This window comes from Andrena cerasifolii, chromosome 14, assembly GCF_050908995.1.
Source record: "Andrena cerasifolii isolate SP2316 chromosome 14, iyAndCera1_principal, whole genome shotgun sequence".
In the NCBI taxonomy this organism is placed as follows: Eukaryota; Metazoa; Arthropoda; class Insecta; order Hymenoptera; family Andrenidae; genus Andrena; species Andrena cerasifolii.
The window spans coordinates 4,896,382-4,921,584 of NC_135131.1; the positions used below are offsets into that span (position 1 = coordinate 4,896,382).

Here is a 25,203-nt window from a genome sequence, read left to right on the forward strand (position 1 = left end):
TCCCCCTTATAAGAAAACGTACGAAATTCGCGACCCTCTCCACCCCCAAATAGCTTTACGGAATTTAAGGACTCCTTATGAACGTATAATAGAAGGTACCAGTTGGATTAGTAGTCACAGTGTAAGGAGAGCAATATAAATGATTAGCAAACGTGGGGACTGAAGCACAGTAGGTATTATTTTCTGCAGTGAAGCATCCTTCTCAGGAAATCCGAGCATTCGTTTCACCGTTAAATTCGTCACGAAGAAATGGGATAGTTAACATTGTTCAGTAACTACTTGGAAAACAACTTCCATTTGCAAGAAATCCATTCCCAAATTACCTTCGTAGTAGAGCAGCATTAGCGTTATCAGAATGAAACGCCCTGTAGTTTGATAACACCGCTACATCCTCGAAAGTAAGCGATCTGTACACCCCGGGAGTTAAAGCTGGAGTCCGCAGCGTACCTGGTTGGCGGAGATGGTCGAGTGGACTGATTAAAATAGGACACCCTGTACATATGTACGGCCGTTGTACATAGATACATCGTAAGATCTCGCGGCTGGCAGGCATTGTTAACGTCTAGAAAGGATAAGAGCACCATGGAAGGTGGCCAGGGACTGTTTTACTGCTTTTCCAGCGGCGGCGTCGAGTCGATGGAATGGCGTGCGGCTCTCCTTTCAAAGATTAGAGAGGACGTGTATGCAGCCGAGGAACGGATTTACGTTCGGCAGGTAGATTGCACATTATGGTCACAGTTTTCTGCGGGCACGGTTCCCGCGTGCCTGGAGCCACTTGCTCCTCGGTCACTCCTTTTCGAACGATTCATTCTTTAATGCCACTGAATGAGATATTACGACGATCGACCATCCCCCCTGGTCCTAACCCAGACCTAACCCTGGCTCTACCTTATTCCGAAGCGTCTAAATGGCTTCTACCCTATTACCTCCGCATTATCAGTCACCGCTGCCTCTAATCTCCTGCTTGTATCCCTTTGTTAGCGAGCCGTTGCGTGAAAACACATCGAGAATCATTCTATCGCCACGAAATGAGATTAACACGTTCACTACCACCCCATTGCAGCGTTGGCTACAATTTTGTAACTTGTAATTTCTAAGAGTATGTTCGATTGATCAAAATCTGTCGGTGTGAAGATTCTATAAAGTACTGAGAAAAGTAACGGGTGTTCCTTTCGTTCGATATATTTTCTGTTTACTCCGTCACTTCTGAGGCTACAAGCTATTCTCGCGAGTACCTGAAACATACCAAAGACAAACTGCTGGATCTTTTACAATCCCAAATAACCAGAAGTCATATAAGATTATCCATTATTTAGAGTAGAATCACCTATCTGTACAGTGTGCCCCAAAATTCAGGGACTTCTCGGAACATATAATATCCTGATGCAAAAAGACATCGAAAAGTCCTTTACCGTTTTGAAATCCGAGGCTCCGTTCTCGAGATATTAACAGTTGAATGTTAGCGGTGCATGTTCCGGGCCGCGCAGTTTAAAGCCGAGTCAGCTGAGCGCGCGGCAGCGTGCGAGCGGTCACTGATCCGGAACTTGGACCGCTAATATTCAATTGTTAATATCTTGAGAATGAAGCCTCGAATCCCAAAACAGTAAAGGACTTTTCGATGTCTTTTTTCATCAGGATTTGCATGCTCAGGATTACCCCTCAATTTTGGGACACCCTGTATAACGCTCTGACTTAACTCTTAAAAAAATCCTTCGGGATATTTCCATGCACTCTCCTCAGGTATAACCAACCGAACCTGCAACACACAAATTCAAGAATTTTTAGAAAAAGGATCAGTACCATACACCGTGGGTAACAAAGCACTGTCGACAAAGGGAATATAAAACCAGCCTTTTATTCGCATAAAATCTCTCCCGCGCTACAGAGTCATTCGAAAAATATCATTGTACAGGCACGCGTTTCAATCAACTGCAGCATGAGCATGACTGCAGTCCCGACATCCCGCAACTCCAATCCGAGGGTGGCCCCCTGAATGAATATAAAACACTCGTACACCGTCAAGGTCATGTCTCGCTATCCTTAAAAAACAAAAAAATATAACGGAAAACGAAGAAACTCTAAACAGAATATACGCAACATGGTGTCCCCCGATGTTTCGAATCCTACGGCTCCCGAGGTTCGCATCGGTGGGCAATTATAATGATTGTGCTTCGAAACAGACGAAAGAGGATTGCTTTCAACGCTGGCACCGTCCCGTCGAGTCGCGGAATTCCTTCGCGCAAAGGGCGCCTTTCGTTCACACACACACATACGCACGCAGTACAGAGAAATCCGACTTGGAAGGATGCAGGATCTTCATTACTTGTCCGCGTAAAACCCAGTCGAAGGGACGATCCTATGGAACGGTACGTGCCCGCGTGCGCTTGGCCGATCAGATCTTTTCTTCCGTTTCCCTCTGCTCGTCGTTTTTCAGCTCGCACCCCCGTTGGCGTCCAAGACGGACGTTTCACGCTGTCTGGCCGATCAGAGAGCAGCGTTAGCGCGCGGATGAGTATCGGCCAAGAAGGAACACGTAACACTCGTCGCACACTCGGACAGGCTTCGTCGAGGTGGACAGAGCCGTGGTGTTGTCGCTGCAGGCGTTACAGAAAATCTTGCCGCAGTTCCGGCAGTGATGCTGAAACAGGAAGCATCGTGCGGACTCAGTGGCTGATCGCTGGAGGAGAGCGGAGGGGCGCAAGAATGGGTGGAGTACAGGCGGGAGCGCTCAAGAAGGGGTTCCTTAAAGTACAGTGGTAAGGAATATTTAAAAATCCATTGAGAGCACGTTTTGGAGCTGAAGGGATTTGCGATTGAAAATGAAAGTGTTTTGCGTTAATGTGAACGCGAAGAGGCTGTGCAAGGTACTTGGTAGTTGTGGGTTAAGTTCGCTTAGTACAAGTTAGAAAAGAATGGTTGCTTGCACCTGAAGATGGCACGCGGACAACAGTTCACCGAGCTTCTTGCAGTGGCCGTTTGCGATTCCATTGTCCCTGAGTCAACTTCAAGCAAAAGTGCGCTTAATATTTTTTCTTCCCCTCTTTATCGGCGTCCTTTAAGTCTAAAGGACTCGTTAAACACCTTGATTGAAGTTGCGCGCCAAGGTGCACAGAGGGTGGTCTCTAAAGGAAGCGTCCGCGTCAAGTAAGATTTTGAATATGAGGAAAAGTTTCTTGTGAACAGGGGTTTAGAAATATTCCCTTGGGAACTGATTGAAAAGCTCCACTAGTGTTCCAAGGTACTAGGAACCAGTCGCGTCCCATTAAAAGTATACTCTGATAGCGCCGCAACTGTGTTTGCCAAGCGTCCGATGGCGCGTTAATAATAGGGAGAGATTCCTCATTAACGTTTGCTTGAAACACCTGTGCTTAATACAGGTAATTACAGCTCTGGTAAACTGGTGAGGCAGAAATCGTGGAAGGAAGATGACTCCGAAAACATTAAAGTGATAGTAAGGAAATCAGTAAGGAAACACCTTATCTTCAATTCATGCAAGTAATCAAAGGACTTTTAAAAAGACTACCAAACGACAAACTCTCCAATATCTCCAGCAAGAAGGGGGCAGACTAAAGGACGTTACTTACTTAACTGTCAGGCAACTTCGTCTCACCGGGGACGAACGGCTATCCACAAAGGAAACGAACGTGATTGGGAACTCGAGCCATTCGAACAATAAGAAACACTCAGGGATTTGCAAACCGTTAGAATGAAACGGGAGGGGTGGAAAGGTAGAAAGAGAGAAACTTTATGGCGCCTATACGTTCACTCTGCTCCGTCCTCCCGTCGGCCCGCCTCCTCCTACTATCCGCGATTTCTCCATTACCCGGTGGTCTTTATTTTCAAGCCATTACCGACGGTCTATTATAATAATGCGGAATTCGTCGCCTAAACGGGAAAAGAGAGTCGCGGCGCGCCGCCTCGGATCTGGCGCGACCACCACACTAAATTTTACATCTAAATTGAATCCCCTAAGTAAGATGGCCGACCCCCCTTGTTCGTTGGAGGGCGGCCACCGGTTATTACCGGGGAAGTAAGAGCCCGAATAATATCATCCCGATAACCGATTTCCTCGCGGAGTTAATTATTGAACCGTCCCATCAGTGTGACTTACGACCGAAACGCGGTGGATAGGTGACTGGGAACTTCGTGGCCACAGCCTGACTCCAGTTCATCTTATCTTCCCGGAACTGGATACCTACTTACAGATACTTCCCACCGCGAATAAATCAGACCGGCGATCGAATTCCAGAGATACTGTCCACCGAATGATCCACCCTGGACGATCTACGAGATCTACCTGGCAGGATGTACACGCTGCTGGGAATCTAGTTATACGATTTAAGATCTGGGCACACATATCAGTTGCGGGACGGCGCAGTGCCTTTAGTGTCGATGGCGGTGGATTTAAGGGACAAGGTCCAGATGGCAAACATCCTGCAAGACCCTCTGTGTACATAACAGAATTATAAATAAATTTACGCGCGTGTGGAATGAAAGTTATTGGAAAATTGGAGGTTGATTACGAACTTCGTGTGAATGTAGAGCATATTGGGGTATGCAAAGAGAATTTTTTTTCTGTGAAAAATCACTATGAAGGGGTGAAATCACCCCTTAGAGTCATCGCGGTTTTGTTTTAATAGATAATCACTTTCGTTCCTTACTCGAGCTTATTAAGTACAACATAAAAGTTTGATATAAAAGTTCAGCCTACGACACCTAAATATAATACTACCCCTTTTATTCCACGCCTAACCTGTCACGAGGTGGTAATGGAAGATACACCAAACACTCACGCGCGCACTTTTAATTCCACTTCGAAGGCCACCACGTGAGTTATCGAACTAGCCAAAGATCTTACCGTAATAACTAGGTATGGACCTAGTTATAGGGCGGAGAGAGATATCGACGATGTATTCCAATGCCTTCTAACATCTGTATCACGAAGAAGGTCTTGTGCACGGTGCCTCCGTAACGCGTTCAATCACTTAGATTTGTACTATTATGACAGGACTGAACGTACGATCTTCACCCATTACGTTCAATCACCCTTGTCGTGCCCGGAATGAAACGTTCCGAGAGACAGGCGCAACTGTGTAATGCGAAAGCATGGTAAACTAGGAAACAACCCCTCAGGTTGTTTCGCCTTCGTGCCACGAAAGCTATCCCAGTTATTTTCCCTGCAATCGCGTGAACGAACGAACGATTCCTTTTTTTCCCCTCACGGGATCGTTAACCTAATTGAACGTGTCTTATTACCTGCGAGCTGTTTCTCTCTTGAAATAAGAATTCTGTGTATTCTGAAACGGTGAATCGAATTCTTGATAAAAAAAAAACTTCGACCTCAGAAAGAACTACAGAGGGAATGAAATTTCTTGAGTGATCCTTAGTCTTCTCGCTCGTGGTTCGATAGGAACAAGATAAATTTATAACTTCTGATGGAACTTCTGATTCCACTTCAAACATTTCAAATAAACTTCTCTGTGCTTCTGCAAGTAGGTACAAAAGAAACGTGTCAAATTTTGTTTGAAGGTTCACAATTCTGTATTTGAATAGGTAATTTCATATGAGATTCTGTTGCCAAAGGTAATAATGTCAGTAAGCATTAGATCTTACTGGTAATACCATCGATTTTCGATTTTCGATTTTCGATTTTCGATTTTCGATTTTCGATTTTCGATTTTCGATTTTCGATTTTCGATTTTCGATTTTCGATTTTCGATTTTCGATTTTCGATTTTCGATTTTCGATTTTCGATTTTCGATTTTCGATTTTCGATTTTCGATTTTCGATTTTCGATTTTCGATTTTCGATTTTCGATTATTATCATTTATTTGTATCGACTTATTTGCAAAACAAAGTATGACAGAAAAAAAAGAGAAAAAAATGCGGGGTATGATCATAGTCGAATCCATAATCCTTGGTTTCGAAACCTAACCAACTTTCCACTCAGCTACACTAAATTTTACATTTAGTTTGCAATCAAATAGTTATCTATTAAAGAAATTTCAAACGTGAATGGTTCCCTTATTTCGGAGAGGTGCGCGCTATGACTCTGCAAAATTATTACTTTTAAGGTCATCTATAAATGTGCAACGTTCAGTCCAAATCGGTGTTCCGAAGGTCGTGAGCATTTACATGTCTGTGTAGTTTAATTTACATTCGGTACTTATAAAACATCCTACCTACTCTAAGAAAACAGACTGCCCGACACGGTCGGGTTGCCCGAAACACGTTCGAGCGGCTCGAAAGTATCGAGCTACCCGGAATATTCGGGTTACCCAGAACCGTTAGGGTCTCGACTCGGCTCGGAAAACCGAGTCCCGCCCGGTTCGCATTTCAAGGTACCCGAATATTTCGAGTACCCGAACAGCTCTAGTTTGCAGTGGACGTGTTTCACTTATTAACATCTGCGCCGAAATCGATACACATTGTCCAAGGTAGAACGTTACGAAGCTGCTTCAGCATCGCAAACGACGGCGGCTCCTTATTCCAATTTGCAATTTATGCGCCGCAGCATCCGCTTGGTTAGACTATAACGCCGCGCGCACAGCGATCGTAATTTTTAGAGTTAATTATTGAATGGACTGATTGCGTTTCGCAGAACGCTTGGATGCAACCAGATAATTTCGAGGTCTCTGACTAAACGAAGACTTCTAAAAGAAAGCAGCAAACTAATTATCGACCTGCTATTTCACATTTAATTAAGATTATTCTCGGCAAAGGACGATCGAAAATCGAAGGTATTTTTGCGCGGGCTTCCGGATCGCAAGGATGCAATTAACAGAAAATTAATTGCAAACAGGATATGAATCTGCGGCATATAAATTACCCAGATAGAATCGAAATAAAGTAATGAAAGCAGCGATATGCAATGGAAAGTTGAAGGATTTACGTGTCGATGTTGGCACGAATGTAAACGACATTAAAAATCCAAATAAAACATCCGATCGCTTCAAAAATTTAAAATCAAGCACCCCATGAAGTGTACTTAACTAGAAGCCACAAATGTACTACATATTAAGAAACCAGGATTGAAAATTGTACCAAACAAGGTGTTATACACGACTTCCACCCAGTAAAATAATTTACGCAAAAGACACAATCAGCAAACACCTTTGAGCATTCATTTCCAACATCTTTTCCACTGATCTAGACCAGCCAACCGAGCACACCCCCGTATACAACGACCCCCCAGCAATTCACCGTAACAACACCACCCCACGGTGGAGTTTTACCATCTTAACGCCGCTGGCCACGTCAGGTGCCAGCTACCAGACAGGTAGGGTTATTGTTTTGCATGCCTTTGCATGTGCCCAGTACGCAAGCTTGCGTACTCCCTTCGGGTTTTCCAGGAATCAGCTCACGAGCATCCTTCGTGCGCCATCGAACGGATCGGTGGTGGACAACGTGTGCCCGCCAGCACGATCTCACCCCACACGGCTCGCCCGCCGGCCTATTCTATATTAAACAGTATGCTAATGCTCGTACGTCGCGAAAAATGAGTAACAAGAATATCCCGTGGACTGGCTTGTTATTATGCAATAACTTACCGCCCTCCCCCCGCCGCCCCGAGCCATCCCACCGTAATGCCCCGTGTCTTCCTCGGGCCTCCGTCGGCGGCGGGGAAAAAACGAAGAGGACACGGTCTAAATGTGTTTTATGGGCCGAGCAACGTCTCTATCACGACGCCCGCTGAATATGCATGCTCGACATGCATGCATTCCACATAATCGCCGCTACATGTATGTATGGATCGGGCGATGGCGCGATAGAGCGCGGCCGGTTGTCGCAGGTCTCTTTGAGGCGGAGGCGAACGTTTCCGGTGAACCGTGCAGACGCACGGAAACTGGGAAATATGTAAGACGCTGAGCTCCAGGGTGCTGGGGAGCATTCCTTAACACGTGCCCCTCGGGACTTTGCGAGTAGGAGATTTTAAACGCGGAGAATCCTCGGCTGGGGATGAAAGTAGATGGTCGACGTAAGGGAAAATGTTTAGGTGCTGATGTTAACGCATAGGAATATGATGTTTGGTGGAAGTGTTATAGTATTAGGTTGGTGCATATGAAATTGCCGCGTGGGGAAGTTGAAATGAAAATATTTTTTGCTTTTTAACTATTTTATTTTCTTGATTTTGTATGACATTGCTCGAGCCACATGCCAGCGCCAGCAATCGCTATTGTATCTCTGCTATAGACAAAGGAACCTTTGCGGTATCCGCGATAGGCATTTTACAATAGTTTGGCTGGAAGTTAGAGTAAGGTGGAGAAAGGGGTAATTCTGGTAAATGGGAAATTGGCTTTATTGGTGATGTTAATATTGACGTCAAGGGAACATTGTATTCAGTTAAGAAGGGTTAGAGAAAATACCTACCGGTCGTAAAAACTCTGTCATTTTCCGGATCTGAAGAGAATGCGAAAACATGGGTCAGTCACAAGAAGTCACCGCGATCGTAGTACGAACGGTGTATAACGTTAGCTGAAGAAGGACATGTAGGAACCATGAAACTTGTATTTCGCCTGTCAATCTTTCAAGAAAATGCAAGAATATGGCTCGTTCGTGTGGATGCGCAGACTAACAAGTCGAATTTAGAATCACCTGTGCCTATACTATTAATAGCTGGCACAATTTTCCTTCAATTCCATCTGAATGCTTTCAAATGATTACTAGAGCCCTGATTGAACGACTTTAAATGATAATCGAGACGATCCAATTGCTACTTGAGATATCCTTCTTTGTACCAGGTTGAAAGAAATAACGAATGGAAGCTTCTTTCATGTTTAAGAAGACGAAGGCTGGCAATACCATTAACGAGACGTGGAGAAGATCCGGTAAATCGAATCTATCGTGCACGTGCACAAACATTCTATAAGGTCCAGCCGTGCATACATTTTCCTGCGGAACCCTCCCTCCCTCACAAATTTTCTTTACCCTTCCTTATCGATGCACGCAACTGCACCCCGAAAGGATCTGATCTAGGGAATACATCAAGTGCTTTATATAATGCATTCACGTGACTCCAGGCTGGAGTCACCAGTGTCGAATTGCGTAGCTGTGCTGCGTTTTGTTATCGTGCAATGCGGTAAGTACTGACTTCGTTAGTTCTGACGCAATATTCTCATTTTTAGGAATGCACATTATTCCTATAAATTGATCAGTAAATATTTTAATTAATATGACGCCTGAAATAAATAAATATGGATTTGCTAATCTTGCATAATGATGATAATAACCATAATCAAACGCGGGGCTGTATAAACGAAAGGAAACGTTCGCAGAACTCTTGACGCGGCGAATTCGAAGCGGGCATAAACACACAGGATGATCGTTAGGGTATCGCACGCACATGATAGAATCTAATCAACGATCCACCAAGGGATCTTTTCAATTATCCCGACATTCCCCCGGGGAAGGGGGCGCTTGCGGGCAAGGAGCAGAGCCCCGGTTGTAATTGGAAGGCTTAACAGCGATACACCGCGTTATCTCTAATAACAGAACTGTCGTGCATCAAAGTTCTCACTGGCGCACGCGATTAGCGATCTCCCCGGGGGTGGCTCAGCTAGGCGGGGGTAGGCGTAACACCGGGGGCACGATAAAACCTCTCGACGCCGTCAGCATCGTTCAGCGCGCAGGGGCCTCGCCTTCTGGCCGATTTGGACAGCCGGTCGGGAGAAATCTGGACCGTGGAACCAGTAATTTCCAGGGTGGCAAGGATAATTGAACGATTAAGCGCGCCACGCCGGGGCTTTCAGCCGAGTCTCCGCGCCCGGACTGGGCGGGCTGGAAGGGGCAGGGCGGGGGGCGGTGGAAGGCGTGGGGGCAATTAAAAAGTTTGATTACCTTACGACGAGTGAGGCTGAACTCACGGTTGCAGGCCCTGCAACGGGTGACCAGCCGATCGTTCGCCCAGGTCGCTGCACCCTCTTGCTGCTGGTGCTGTTGCTGAGCGTTGTCAGCGGCCTCCCGTAATTCCACGGCCGCCAATTTGGCCGTGCTCAATTGTCCCCCAAGTTCCTCCAGAGTTCGTTCCTGCTCGGTGCAGACCTCCTTCAGGGCGTAGTGCTCCTCCTGCAGCGCCAGGTATTTCTGCACCGACAGATCAGGCTGGGATTAGACGCTCGACACCTGGAGACACCGCCTCGGGTACTGTCACCATTTTCCGCTAGGACGCCCGGTTGTTATTGGAAAGATTCCTGGGGTGGGGGAGGAAGCGGGCGATCGCGAGCAGGGGCGCAACGGCGATTAGCAACAAGATTCGATTGTTCGGGCTCGGGAACTTCTGGAAGATTGATAAAGTTCCGGGGAAGAGGCTGGAGTGGCTGGAGAGGATGTCTCCTGACTGTCTGCGCGGAAAGTTTATTGCTGGCGATGTTCAGGCGGGGAATGTTTGTTGATAGGGGGAGCTATGCAAACTTCCATGCACTTTATTATGTGTATTCTATCCGTCGAGGTCTAATTGAATGGTGGACTCATATTTGAGGTTATGTTCGGGAGCTTTTCGATCGAGGGAAGCTTCCGACAATCCACAGGAGTTGAATGCTGCTAAATTTTAATACGGCGCAGTAGAGTGTCCTAGTAATATAAACAATTCCCCCATGAAATTAAGTCAATTATTCCAAATTAGTTTCGTACATGAAACTGTGTAACATTTGAGCTGCGGTCTTTCTGCTCGGTACTTTAATTAATACCTCCCCATTTGGAATAATATTAACTCGCGTCTCTATTTAAATGTCTCTAACTCAAATAGGAGGGAACGATGAAACTTGAAATTAAGAAGCAGTCCCTTTAAAAGCAATTAAATTCTCATGACCCCCATTATCAGTAGCATCGATTACTTTAACCAGGTCTCTTGTTAATGTCTCACGCCACGTGTTCAACTTGCCATTTCCATTTAAAATGACCAATTCCGGGTTGACCAACGCTAGTTACGGGACACCCTGTATGCAGATGGAACAGAGGAAAGTTGAAAGCGACACAGAACGTACCTCGGACACCCGCCGCAACTGATCAATCTCCTGATGTAATTGAGAGATCTTCTCTGCGCTGGAAATCGATGCTTCCTGCAAGGAGGTCCTCCATTCACGTTCCAGTCGCAATTCCCTCTCAACCCCGTGCGCCCTCGCCTCCCTCTCGGCCGCTTCAGCCCCCAAAACTCTCACCCTCTCCTCCGTGCCGGATCTCACGCCGTCCATTTCCTTGCACCTGATTAAGTCAGACCGCTGGTACTTAACCGATCGAACAAAGGACACTTCTCCCGCGTTTCGTGAGAAACAATTGGAAAGCGCGGTTCTTCACGGTTCGCCTAACAATATACCCGCGCGCCCCAACATTTATAACTATCATACCGGATCTTCGCTCATGGAAGAAATATGAGATTGATGACTGCGAGAGGTAAATCTTTTTGCGTGATCAGGGACGTTTAAGGGGAGGTGCCGTGTTGAACGCAGGGAAATCATAGGTTTATTTAGCAATTTTTTGCTTTTAAACAATGACCTGAATAGAAAATCCGATTAAGGGAACTTATTATACATCTCTTGAAGATTAAAACAAAATTTTGGTTTATTTTTTTTCTCAACAAAATGGCGGTGCTACGGCCGCTGCGTTTGTGGGTTCTTTACCGATTTGATGTTTTCCCAAGCAAAAAAAAAAACAAAATTTTCAATTTCTACATGACATGAACTAAAGAACTACATACGGATATTTTAAAATAAACATTTTTATGGGATTGGTGAGTTTGAAGAAGAATTGTGATTTTTAGCAGAAAAATTTGGTTCCAAAAATGTCTGTAGCTAAAAAATATTTTCTTTAGACTAACATAAAGGGAAGATTTGTCTCAAAACTTTAAGTCAATCGGATGAATAGTCTCTGAAATTTTTAGATGCTTATTTTTTTTTTTATCTTCGAAAGATTTATAACAAATGCCGTTGATCAGATTTTCTATTAAGTTAATTATTTAAAGGGGAAAAATTGCCAAACAAAACCAATGATTTCCATGTATCCAAGGTGGCACCTCCCCTTAAATTGATCAATCATGAGAAATGAATGGCCAATGAAGATGATTTCCTAATCTCTATTGAGCTCGTACGAAGAACGTGTATTTAAGGCACTGTCTTGCGATCATTTGACGGTGAGTTAATTTGAACGGCCTGGTTAATTTTATTCCTGCACCTCTGAGCGTAGAACTAGAATCCCTCTTATCGAAAACTACAAAGAGGTGGAGTAAATTATTAGCGAACACTGGATTTAAACCAAATTTATTTCAGGAGCTCCTCGCAGCTTCTCTGCTCGAGCTGGCAGAAGTATTAAGCCTCGCAACGAAAGGAAGTTCCGAAAACGGAGACCCATAACTCGGGACCAAAGTCTCGTCGAAAGTTTTTCCATGATTATTCATGGCGGAGTATCGTTATCCAACCGAGGGAACTGGCGGTGTGCTTTTTCAATGGCTCTATACACTCTGATCCTCGAGCAAAATTCGACAAGATCTTGGAATCTCCTCGCTCGTTTATTTATCCCCCTTTGAATTCATAAGCCGGCCATTGATACAGCAAAAACAATTCGACTTACCTTCCACATTATTCTTATACTCGTGTTTCATGAGAAATGAAAGCAAAAGAAAAATTAACGTGGGGTCTTTGTTATCGATTCACGTCTAGAACGTGTTGAAAATTAAATACGAAAAGTCAGAGTAACAAACAAAAAGATATAGGAAGAGTGCACGTTTGCCTTAAGCCGCATTCCCACTTGAGACCTCATTATCCCAATTACTTTGCTAACTCTACTGTTCTCTTCAGATTTATTTCACTCCGAGTGAATTGCTGTTCAGTCGTGAGTACAGATTAATGACAAAACCCTTGCGGCATTTTCTGACTTTATCGATTCTTTGCGCATTAAAATTTTCAGAATTCTCTATATTCTTCAAAGGGAGCTGGGGATAAATAGATTTAAAGGAAACGGCTGATTTAATTCAAGTACGTTCTGCGGCAACGTCACGTGCGATGGCGGCTTAAGGTCCAGTCGACGATGATCTGAGGGTAATCAAATGCAAACGGTTTTCTGTCACAGATTTATTTTTCGCTGCAGTGGTACAAGCACGCGTAGTGTTTCGGTGCATTATAACGACCATTGCTCGATGCTTATACATAGTTATAGTTTAAAGACAGTATGGCACGTTTACTTCGTGAGCCCCTCACGTGAACGGCCGTGCCGTTGTTTCACAAACAGAGTAAACGACTGTACAGATATGGGAACGAAATGTAGAGCAAAATAAAACCAACAGACGCAACGTTTAAAAAGCGTGACGTGATGGTAAAAATGATCGCAAGTCAGTTCCTGAAATACAATTCACCCCCGATTAACCGGACACCGCCAATCGTGACCAATTGACGTACAAATTAATGGTAAAGAAAGAAAAAAAGGAACAGAAGCAAAAGTACAAGTCCTTGAACGAGGCAATCAATCCGAAAGCTCCATATCTTTATGCTTCTACGCCTGGTGAGGTGAATGAGCCATTCCAGCGATTCGTTACTTGACAAGGTATAAATCTACCAGTTATTGCGGGAAAAAACATGGATGTCCCTATAACATTAATATTCGTATGCAGACGTAATCTTATCGAATTAGCCGCTGAGAGAAGGTTTGCCAGCATCTCCGTTAACGGCAAGTCAATCTGCTTTCTAATAGGTGTCTCGACTAGTTCTAAGCTAAGTACGATCGCGTGCGCGATGCCTAAGTAAAAAATAAATCACCTCTAATTACAGCCGTCGCTAATCTAGGGATTCCTCTGCGAGAACCGCGCCGAAATCGTCCGACGACGGCTGATAGAAAGTTTCTTATCACAACGATAATATTTGTACATAAATGCTAGAACAATTAACGCGGATACTTTAATTATATTCCTGCCATCTTTATATAGTTATACTGCTACCTTCGTATAAGACATCTTACGGGAAAAAGGCGCGACGAGATCGAAACGATAAGGCTCGGTAAAACGAAAATCATTCGTGAGGCCCAAAAATTCTGATTCTCTGTAATCGTGGACAAGTGTCACAATAATCTTGGGCACGTTTCGTCTTTCACGTTTCTTCGAGTCTGAAAAGTTAGATCAGCTTTCAGAAAATGAAATATAAAATGCGAAGTGTACACAACTAATTGGTAAAATCTTGTTTAGCAGTTCTTGTTATTATTCGAATATTAATGGAAGCTGCGAAATTGAAAGGGGGCCAATTTAAATCGAATTCCTCTGAAAGTTTGGGAAGTGTACCACTAAAATCAGAACTTTTGGGGCACGGGGGGGGGGGAGGAGGGTTGCTTTGTTAGTAACGTGGTGGGGCCATTATAATTGAGTTAACAAAGTAGCAACCGTATCGGGATTAAACCTAGAACTGACGAGTCAGTCGTGCTTATGTTATAACTAACAACTAATGAAAGACAAATAAACATACTTTTCATCCATTTTTTGGATGGTTTCAGTCATTGATAGCGTCTTAGCCTCCAATTTAGTGATCAGTTCTGTCTTATGCTTAAGTGACCCTTCGCACTCCTGAAATGAATCCTGTTTCAGTAAAAAGCGGGAAGAAACTCGGTTTCTCGGTTACGTGCGCCCCTGAAATCGCACAATGCTTGTAAATGTGATTTACATGGGACAGAAGGCAACGGTACATCAGCCTGCGACAATAATGGCGTAATGGTTGAGCGTAGATTGAACGTCCAAATGGATTGAAGCACACTAAACTGTACCAGGATCAAATTTAATCCAGAAAGCATGCTGCATGACTTTCTCTAATTTGACTGCAATTAGTCAGGATTCAAGAAGAATATTTGATCGCCTGTCAACCAACAACAGTCTTCCTCGTATTGTTCTTATAACGTGTACAACAGATATGTAGGAAATATTTATCGCGTCTCTCTCAAATTTCCATAGCACGCACAGTTTTACAATTTAATCTAACGCAATGTAGATTTTATGATGTAATAAGGACGAATTAGTATTAATTTTCATAGCAATATGATTGGTAAAATATTTTGGCCAAGATAGTGAGCCAGTTTTAGAATAAATAAATTTTGCAATAATATTTTCCTATTGCTAATAATAATATTCGAGTGGTGCGATAAATATTTCCAGTACCGTATGTATGTAAACCAGTGACGCAGCCTGAGAGGGCCAAGGAGCACCCCCAAAGAAGGGTCTTTGTAAAAAGAAAAGAAAACGGGATTTTATTCCTTAAATAAATTCTTCTAATCACCTAATGAATTTTATTGAATTTGCATTAAAAGATTAAATCCTAGTTGCGCCACTGGTATAAACGAATCTGTTGCAACGTGGCGATATTCAACGATAAATCATGGGGCGGAGAAAGACTGCTGATAATACGGCGGGATAATTAATGTTCATGGAATACGTCGGTCAATCCCACGGCGTACTCGAATCAAATACTCGAGACACTCTATATGCAGAATAATGAACGTATTAATAGCTGAACGGAAAGTGGAGCGGGTAGCAATTTAGTATTACAAAGGGCGAGGTACAGTAAAAATCTCTATCGACATTATTGTCATCAATAGTTGCTTGTGTATGTGTATAATAGCCATTTCATTAACGGCGCAATTATGCAGTAACAGAGCGCAGCTAATTTTATAGAGTGTCTCAATCAACACACACCTTGATGGACACTTTATCAGAAGCTTACTGATGCATGAATTTCTAGATAATTAAATGTCAAATAGTCGAATAAATTTCCGGTAATTTCCTATACGTCCCAGATATATGCAGTTCCGTAATGTGAAAGATCTAAGTGATAATTTGATATACTCGTTTAGTGGTAGGTGTACGTGTGATGATTCTGGGCAGTCCAGCAACACTGTACGCAAATAAATATATAAATAAATAACTGTAGAAACTATTATCTCCCCTGAATCTACAAACCTGCGTTTTTAATAGCAAAGCATTTATTATTATACATATAAATATAATTATTCTTCCTCCTTTAATTTAACCAAGCACAATTCATTAACCTTTAGAGGGCCGGGCTGGCCACTATAGTGGCGACCTAAGAATTTGGATACTTTGCCGGCCACTTTGGTGGTACATATGCATAAATTTTAAGTAAATAAAATTTACAATTTCAATGAAGAAATCCCGCCCCTCTAAAGGTTAAGCATTTCACCGAGATCAAAGGGTAATGAAAAACTATTCACAACTACATATTCGAGAAGACTTATATAAAACAGAATGAACTTCCAAAAATTATACAGACACTCTATTAAATGTCACTGGACGTCCCAGAAACGTGTAATGTGTTACGAAATCGTTGCTTCTCATGTTCGTTCGTTCAGTCGCGATATTAGACGAAGCTTGAAGACGTGTAGTATAAAAACCATTTACGAAAGGCTGCGTTTATGCGTTCGATTGTTCCTGTGTGGTCGCAGGCAACACAGGAACCTCGCCGTTGCATTTACTTTGCTCCAAAGTGTCGTCAGACTTTGTCGATTCCTTGTCGCTCAGAGCTTCTTGCTTACTCTCCACCTCCGCCCTTTTACTGCCGTTATTAGAGGAACCTTGATTATTAAAGGATCGACCGTTATTGGATTGCGGGTGGTACTTATTGAATAGCCGAGTATTCTCAACGATTCTGTCATGGCTACGACCCATCTGTTGATAGTCGGCTCCGCGATCGTCACCCGGCGGGCAGCCCCGCGGTGACGTGGGGCTGGTTTTGTTAAAAATCGATTTGGGGACACTACTCGGCGTGGGGGGGCTACGGATAATCTCCTTCATGTGGTTGTACTTCTCGAGGTTGTGCAGGATCTGGCCAATCTGATTCGTCTTCGCATGTAGACGGCTCACCATTTCGCCTTTCTGCGTTAATTCGTGCTCACACTCCTATAACGGAAATATCTCCAGAAACAAAGGATTTCATCAACCTACCGAATCCCCCGGCTGAAGGGACCAGGTCGCCGGGGGACAATTTCTAAGCGGGATCAAGGTTCGGTAATATCTGAAATGCTCATCGAATTAAAACAAAACAGGTGAACAGATACTGTCAGACAGCCTCTCTGATGCGCCTTGGCTTAAAAGATGCGAGTTAATGGTATGCAATAAGGCATAGTAATCGCAACGAGGGCATGCCTCGTGATCGATGCGAAATTCTCGAGTTTGTGCAGCGGGAAGCGGACGACTCTGCTTGGACGCTAAATACTTTTAAATCAGCAAGATCTCGGTGCCTACGAAGCATACCGCGTTACGATTAACAGAAAAGGGAGTAGGATTCGTCACCTGCAGCTTCGTGTACAGTTCCAAGTTAATCAGTTTGATCTCGTCGAGCTGTCGCCGCAGCGATATGATCGTGTCTTGCTTCTCGTGGATATCTTTCTCCAGCAATTTCATAGCCACCTCCATTTCGGATTTCATACTAATCTGTTCGAGGAAAATTAATCTGTCAAACTCTCCGACTTAAACACCCCCTCCTCGTTTTCATAAACCAATTATCGAAATATATAATAGTTAACAGCCGGTATACTAAAAATTCTCATCCACCTGTAAGTCTAGCTCCTTTTCCAGGTCCTGGCGCATTTTCCTTTCCAATTCCACCCTGCCCCTCAGCTCCTCATTCTCCGCTGTCGTTTCGGAGATCTTTACCGGGGCTCTCCCGTTCTGCAACCAGAAACACTCCGCTTTTGACAAGCGCCGATCGAAGGGGAGCAGGGAGCACCGAGGCGAAGATCGTACCTCGTTCGGGTCTTTCACCTCAATGCCCAGCTCTTTCTTTAGCTGCCTGTTCTCCTCGTGAAGCGACAGTATGTTGTTCTTGGCGATGGCGAGATCCTCCTTCATCAGAGCGTTCGTCGTTGTCAGGGACTCCACTTTGGTCTGGAGATTCGTCACGGTCGCACTGAAATCGACGGAAAACACAGAAGCCCTGTAGCATCCCGGCCGTTCGATACCTCCGAGCTGTCATCGTGACGCGATTAAGTGAGATGGTTACTTTAGATGCCGATTCAGCTCCTCGATGTAGTTCTTCTGGTCGAGAACGGTGGTCATGTTGTCGTTCTCGACCTCCTCGTCGGGCGACTCGCCAGGTATGTGATTGCTGTTGCGCAGATACAGCGAAAAGTCGATTACGCCCTGTTGGCAGTCGAGGTCCTCTTCCTGTCGCAACAGACGCAATCAGTCCTCGTGTCGCGAGGATTCGCGGGGAAGCACGCGACCGTCACGTAGACAGGGTGTTAGGGTTTTACGCGCGACTGACCTTCACGCAGAAGTTGCAATCGATCACGTTCAGACCCACGAGTAAGCCCATTATGACGATTGCCTCCTCGCTCATCATCAGTGCGTCCGGCTCGAAGTACTCGGACAATATGTCCTCCTTGTGATCGATCAGGACTTTCAGATAGTCCGCGAGCTTTTTCTGCATCAACGCCATGCGCAACCACGCGCGCGCCCTACCCATGGCAGTCCTGAAAATGTCAACACGGCCGACGACTGTATAGATTCTCTAATCTGTTGGTAGTTGTGAGAGTGATGACCTAAAAGACTGCAATTGACCTAATTCCTTGTGGAACGCGTTGAATATAAAAAGTTTGCTGTGGCCAATTGAAATGTTGAAGATTTAATAATAATATCGTATAGGTAGATGATTATTATTTTATGGATGATGAATTTTGGTGCTTTGAGCTTCATAGATCTTAGGAAGATGTGTGATAACTTGTGATATGTAGTGAATATGATCCTCCGAATTGGTACTCAATACCAGCATCTTAGTCATATGTTCTTTTATTGTGAGGTATAAAAATTGAAATTTGCAAAAAAGAAATCAGATCTATGAAGTTTATGAAGATATGAGAGGTACATCACTTTGATAACTTTCCCTTGTAATGACTGAGACACTGACAGCATAAATGAAAGCTTAAATTAAAATCAAAAGAAGCAGAACGTGTGCCCGTGATCCAAGGACCATCAGTGTCTCACTCTTAGCTACTGAATCGTTAAGTCCCATTCAAACGTCTTATCTGAAAGAATTCTTAAATTCCATTTCAAATATTTCCAATTCCTAAGTAACATCAATTACTCGTAGGTAACCATGGACTGAAGCTTAAGCAACAGTTGCATGTCGTGTCAGGGTCAAGCTTTTGACTGTTGGACACGTGGAATGTTAGTTACAGGTAAAGATAAAATTGTTTTATACCTAACAGTAGGTAGATCACGAATACTGGACGTAATGTCCTGCGCCTCGGGACAATATTTCTCAACGAGCTGAAGTATATCCCACAGCTCCTTCTTGGGTCCAAGGAGACCCTGAAATCGAAGGCAATTAGCGCCGTGTCCTTTGGTACCCAAAGCAATACTCCTCGAAGGTGCCGTTTACCTTCTTTGGTCGCAAACCATGTCTGAGCACGTGTTCGAGGACGATGAAGAAATGCTGCAGCGGCATATGATCGGAGTCGAGCATACGACCATATTTCAATGACGTCTCGATCAGCTCCTTCACGATCAGTTTCGAAATGTTAACGAGATTACTCCTCTCGATGATCACCGGATCCCGTGCTGCAAAAACAACAGGTTGTTGTCCCAGTTGCGAGAGCAAGGTACACATTTCCCTTTACACGTAGAACCATCGTTCCCCGACAATCGTTGTTCGTGTTCTTCTTATTTAAGTATTATGTATTAGGACGCACCAGCCGTCCCGTTACTATGGAGATGATTTTGCGAGTGCAGATATACTGAAGAAGCGCAACGTAAAATTATTTGGAAAAGAAGTAGCTGCGCCAATGGAGAGAAAAGACGATCAAACGCCGGAAACTAAAATATGTATTCGATTGTTCAGCTGTGCGCAAAGAAATTTTAGGATTCATCGGTTCAGAATCCATGCAGGAACGTTGTTGATCGGAATGTCGGATGAGCCAGGTCTGCCAGGAAATTGATTCTAGTGCTTCGCGAATTTGGAAATCTTCTAATCTTGTTATCAATGAATGACAAGTGTTTCTTGGGTAGCCCACTGCTGTTTCGTAATTATGATCATTATGCTGATAATGCTGATAATTTAAGCACGAATGTAGAATATTCTTCTACTATTCCCTATAAAGTATTCCCTCATTTCTAAAGGCATTCGAACCAACAAGCAACAAGGTAAACCCCAAAAAGTTTCTCAAAAGAGAACCCAAACAATTCCACAGAAAAAGGAAGAAAGCCTAAACGCTAGTCATAATACAACAAAAAATGGTAAAAAAAACAAAGATATCTGTTTGCACTACTTATAAAAATAACCTAAGATCAATCAACCCTCCCATTAAAGACATTACAATCAATTTCCCAGTAGACCCCTCGCACACCTAATTACCCCAATCAACGATAGTACCAGACACAGCGAAAGCTGAACCCGATGCGTCAGATCGATTGCCATGTTACAATCAAGGAGCAGAGGTAGGCCAAACTGGCCGCCATTTAGATCGGACAGCGTCAATGCGAAGCGTCGGCCCAAGTCCCAAGAAAGAGAATCGAGGAGAGACATAGTGAAGCTAGTGCAACAACATCGAGTACAGACACAAGCTGGAGACGTGCTGCAATGGCGGCGGACTGGACGGCATTATATCGCGAAGCTCTCGCTGATCGGGAAGCTGTTGCTGACGGTGACGGTGGTGATGATGGTGAGGATGGTGAGGATGATTAATACCACTGAGAGCGAGGGGCGGCGACGGTGACCGCTGCATCGACTCCTGCAACGAGAACTCCACATCCTGGAGCTCTTTCAGGCACAGCCACTCGCCCTCCACCGACACCCGGAAGTTGCACAGGTATATCGTGTCCTGGGCACCAGCCATGTCTTCCTCGAGCATGACCCCTACGTGATGCACACCAGCGTGGTCGCCTGGTGGCCTGATCTTCAGAAAGTTTTGTGATTCTTGCCGCATAGAAGACCGTTCGAAGCGATCAGATCCTCCTTAGCCCACTCCCAAAACGGGGTACCCTTTGTACCCAAGTGATCAAGCGTCCTTTTGGTATCGACCACTTAAAGTGTTACCTCGCCAGGTAAGAATGTTCCAAGGTACACGAAATTTCTTCAGAAATTTGAGAAAAACAAATTTGTTTAATAGAAATGGATTCTTCCACAGCGGTTCTCAACTGAACGATCTTTTCTTGGATAAGTCAGTCCATTCTTTATATTTGTCTCGTTCCTTGATGACTTCGATCAGCTGATATTATGATGCACCGAATCTAAAACTTGGATAATGCGTTGTTTATCGTTGCTCTGCTTTCGTTTGCTATCCAACTTGGATCGGTGTACATACTCCGAACGGCTCCCTCTGATGAAGCCGATGGCGTGGGATTTGTTCGATGCGGATATCGGTGAATCGTTGGAATAGTAACTCGAGTTGCGCTGGAGCTTTAATATAGACACTGCGGTAGAAGCGATGGAAATAAACCTTCGCTCAAGCGGAAAAAAACGTTCGTTCGCGCACGGCTGATGGCTACATCGTAGTTGACGTTGCACTGACCAGACTCTTGTTAGCGAGACATTACAGGAACGGACACACTAGCGTGGAGAGCAAGGTGTTTTGCGTCTTGCACGTCCACGAAAAATCTCACGACGAAAATGGCGAGCTCGCCGGCGGATAGTAATATTGATTTTCCCGCCGACCTTACCTCCACCTACGATAATCAATAACCAAGGTCGAGGTACTGACTAGTACGCTCTGCCACCTATCGGCGAGTCAGTAATGTCGATAGCGTAGGAAACTACGAATATACACATACATGTGTATCTAACGGGAACTTAAATACAGGTTGCATACATTAACTACAATTTTCTTTTCCGCAATACTTTATTCCATGACATACAATGATCGTTTACTGTCGATTACAAGTTAATATAAAACTTCAATCTATTTCTATGTCCCTCGATGACCTCCCACTTACACATAGGAAACCGTAGCCACATACACCATAACCTTATAACTAACCTTGTTTCAACTTACCGTAATTCATAGCACCTATTCAAGTTCAGTGTAACGTCCCAAACGCAAATCCCTAAATTAGAATACTTCCAATGTGAAATCAATTATACAATGTCCAACGAAAAACTATCAACCGCAAGGCGGGTCCTCGAAGCCGGTTAACGCGGTTAACAAGTTGATCACGCGACTGTGCATGGTTGATTCACCGAGCACCGTATTGGGTTACCGTCGTTCGTATCGTAGCTATCCGAAGCCACAGCAATCGCGCCGGTAATGCCTCGTAACGTGGGTAAACAATACGTATCGCGTCTTGTAACGTATATTGCCATTGATGATCACGTGACGCAACCTTCTCAGTTATTAACCACACGTTTCCTGATAAAAGAAGAGACGGGGGTCGCGCGCGAGCGTAAACAACAAGCGTACGCGACGAAAATCACGCGCAAACGAAGGAGCGGCGCAGCGAGCGTTTGAAATGCGCGCCGAAACCTGTGCGGCTTGCATGCAGCAATGGCGATAGGTACTTACGCCTCGGCAACCACCAGACGTCCAGTTTTCTAGGCCTCGATACGACCAAGTCCGGCCACTTGTCCTCCCTGATGGAGTAAGTCGACGGCGATCGCGACACGATTTTCTCATTTTCCTCGGACACTGTACTGCTCGTCAACGATTTCTCGGACGGAGATATTGGCAAACCTTCGGCACTCTCCGCGGCCATGTTTACGTTTCCACTAGACGCCAGCACGCTTGCTCGCTCGCACGTTCGCGCGCGTACTTACCGACGAACCGTACGGCTGCCTTCGCGCATGCGCGATCGCTTGCGCTCCGACTGGTACAGGCGATGGGATTGACGCTGAGCTTGGTATCTAATATCTATACCCTCGCGGAGATACGTTTACGTCGCCGGGTTCGGGAGCTGATATTCTTTGCCAGCGTATTCAGCGGACGAGAATTTATGAACCTTAAGGAGTTGTGGCGAAAATATGAAACACGAAGGAGATGCTGTACTGAGATTTTAAACCGTCGCTTGCTCCTATCTATATAAGTTCGATATCGAAGCTTTAAACTTATTAGAGACAGAATTTCGGTTAATTGGTCATTTTCTCCGTTTTCTTATTTTCTGTAAGTAGGTATATAATATATTTTCACTTGTTGTATACCTATTTGTTCTTGGATAGTCCCTAAATATGAGAATGTGTAGATGTCAGCGTATGGTAATTTTAGAGGCTAAAGATCCGGGTCTTCTTGACCAATTCACCATTGGGAGGAATGTTTATTCTATTGATTTCTTACTTGATTTCTTACATACAGTGGCTCACACCCAAAATCGTGCATTCTTTAAAATCGCATAACATTTTTAAAATTGGTCCAAACGACTTGAGCTTTTTGAGAAGCTAAAGGGATTAGTTTGCTAAGTGGCGTGTTACGTCGTTTTGAAAAAAAATTGCAATTCGTCGGAATAGCAAAAAAATATTAAAGGTCGTTTTTTTCAACTTTTTTCTGAGCCTGTAATGAAAATTCAAAAAACCTGTTTGTATCTTTATGATCTATCATAAAGTTTGTATCTTTCATGATGTATTTTTATAATTTTTTAATAAAGGATTATGTTCCTGTGACCATATAACGGCATCGTTCTGGTTTTGTTAGCAAAGACGCGCGAACTATGGAAGATGGTACGCTAAACATCTTGTAGAATAAAAGACTCGAGACTGCTGTAGAACTCCTGCCACTATACTCATTCTAGGAGACATCTCAGTCTTACTTTCCAGTTTATTAGCAATAGTTGAGGCATTGAGAGCAACAACGGACTAACCCATATTTTTTTCGAAATTGAGTTAATAACAATAATGTATTCCAATACGCCCTACTAATTATATAAAATATGACAAATTATTTTTTTTTCAATGTGGGTTAGTCCGTTCTTGCTCTCAGTGCCTCGGTTCTAAACGCGAGTACGCAGTGTGCCCGGGGGAAATGCAATACTTACAGTACTGGAAATATAAATATTGAATCACTGAACTTGTCGCAGTAAACACAATTTTCATAGCAATATAATTGTTAAAATGATTCATTTTTACAAGAAATATTTTCCTAATAATAAGAGAGGTATACCTAAGTGATAACGTGTTTAATATTCAAGCGATGCAAATATTTCCAATAGAGTATACCTTTAAAAAATGGTTACTAGTTATTGCAAGAACGATGTGAGTAACAATACCATGGTCTGATAGAATTGTGTTCTCAAGCAGAATTAATATCCAGTACAGAGGAACTGGGATGACAGAAAATACTCTGCCCGGAAATTAAACTCTATCCTCGGAAAACGCATTGTAATGCCTCGCGTGTTTCCACTAGCCGAGTACCTATATTAAAAACATCGGCACGTATGTAGTGGAGATAACTGTATCTTCTACGATAATTTCAACATCTGACACGCATTATCGCGTGCACTTTTGAACTGTTCCGTACACTTGTAATTCTCGCTAATTTCTACAAGGCACATTTTATTTCTGGAACACCAATAATGCAAATTAATAAGCGTTATTTCCGTGCCCTGCAGAAAAACGGAAGAATTTCATTCTACGACGCAAATCTCGTGCACACATTCACAAGCAACATTCATGTTTACAGATAGGGTTACCATATTTCTTCCCCAACAAACCGGGACATGTAAAAAGAAGGAAAGAGGCAGAACGAAAATTGTTAGAAAAGGAGTGCATTTATTGTAGTAGTTAAAAATTGATACAACAATGAAAAACACAATACTAATTACAAGAATGGCAACCATCTATTTGGGAGCCAAGTCACATTTTTCTGTACATAAAACTTTCTTTAGAAATGTTTCATTAATCAATTAAAAAATGAAGAAATACCGGAACGTATTTGCGAACCGACCGAGACACTCAGAATAAATACTGATTTTAGGGTTGGTTTTTAAAACCCGGGTTTATTGTAAAACTAATCTTCATGAGTTCATATGTTCGGAAAAAAATACTATGTAAATGGAATAAAGCTTTATAATTTGGTACTACCGCTTAAAAGATTTATATTTTGTACGGATTTCAATTATTTTATTTATTTTTTATTTGTTTTTTTATAGATAGAGTATATTTTATTTTGTTATATTTTTGTAATTTCATAATATTAAGGAAACTGAAATTTTGTAAAGTAAGTACAAATATTTATTTACTATTGTAATTATGTTTTTTTTTTGTGAAAACTCGAAAACCGATTTAACCGGTTTTTTGGGAATAGTGT

General features: G+C 43.4%; 1 protein-coding gene across 6 annotated transcripts; it reads right to left on the minus strand.

Moving 5' to 3' along the window:
- Positions 1 to 1,839: 1,839 nt before the first annotated feature.
- Positions 1,840 to 22,707, minus strand: LOC143376529 (RUN and FYVE domain-containing protein 2). Of its 6 annotated transcripts, none has more exons than XM_076826999.1 (12): positions 22,474 to 22,707; positions 19,359 to 19,537; positions 19,179 to 19,288; positions 18,243 to 18,450; positions 17,979 to 18,142; positions 17,723 to 17,885; positions 17,531 to 17,647; positions 17,270 to 17,410; positions 14,439 to 14,536; positions 10,983 to 11,199; positions 9,838 to 10,083; positions 1,840 to 2,638 (listed from the first exon to the last, which is right to left on the minus strand). In XM_076826999.1, the coding sequence occupies exons 1-12, from the start codon at positions 22,661 to 22,663 to the stop codon at positions 2,498 to 2,500; spliced, it is 1,974 nt and encodes a 657-aa protein (XP_076683114.1). In that variant the 5' UTR covers positions 22,664 to 22,707; the 3' UTR covers positions 1,840 to 2,497. The 6 variants fall into 6 exon arrangements, 5 of the variants coding, with proteins under 5 accessions (XP_076683114.1, XP_076683116.1, XP_076683112.1 ...); XM_076827001.1 differs by lacking the exon at positions 22,474 to 22,707 and adding an exon at positions 21,967 to 22,449; XM_076826997.1 differs by lacking the exon at positions 22,474 to 22,707 and adding an exon at positions 20,535 to 21,949.
- Positions 22,708 to 25,203: the final 2,496 nt, after the last annotated feature.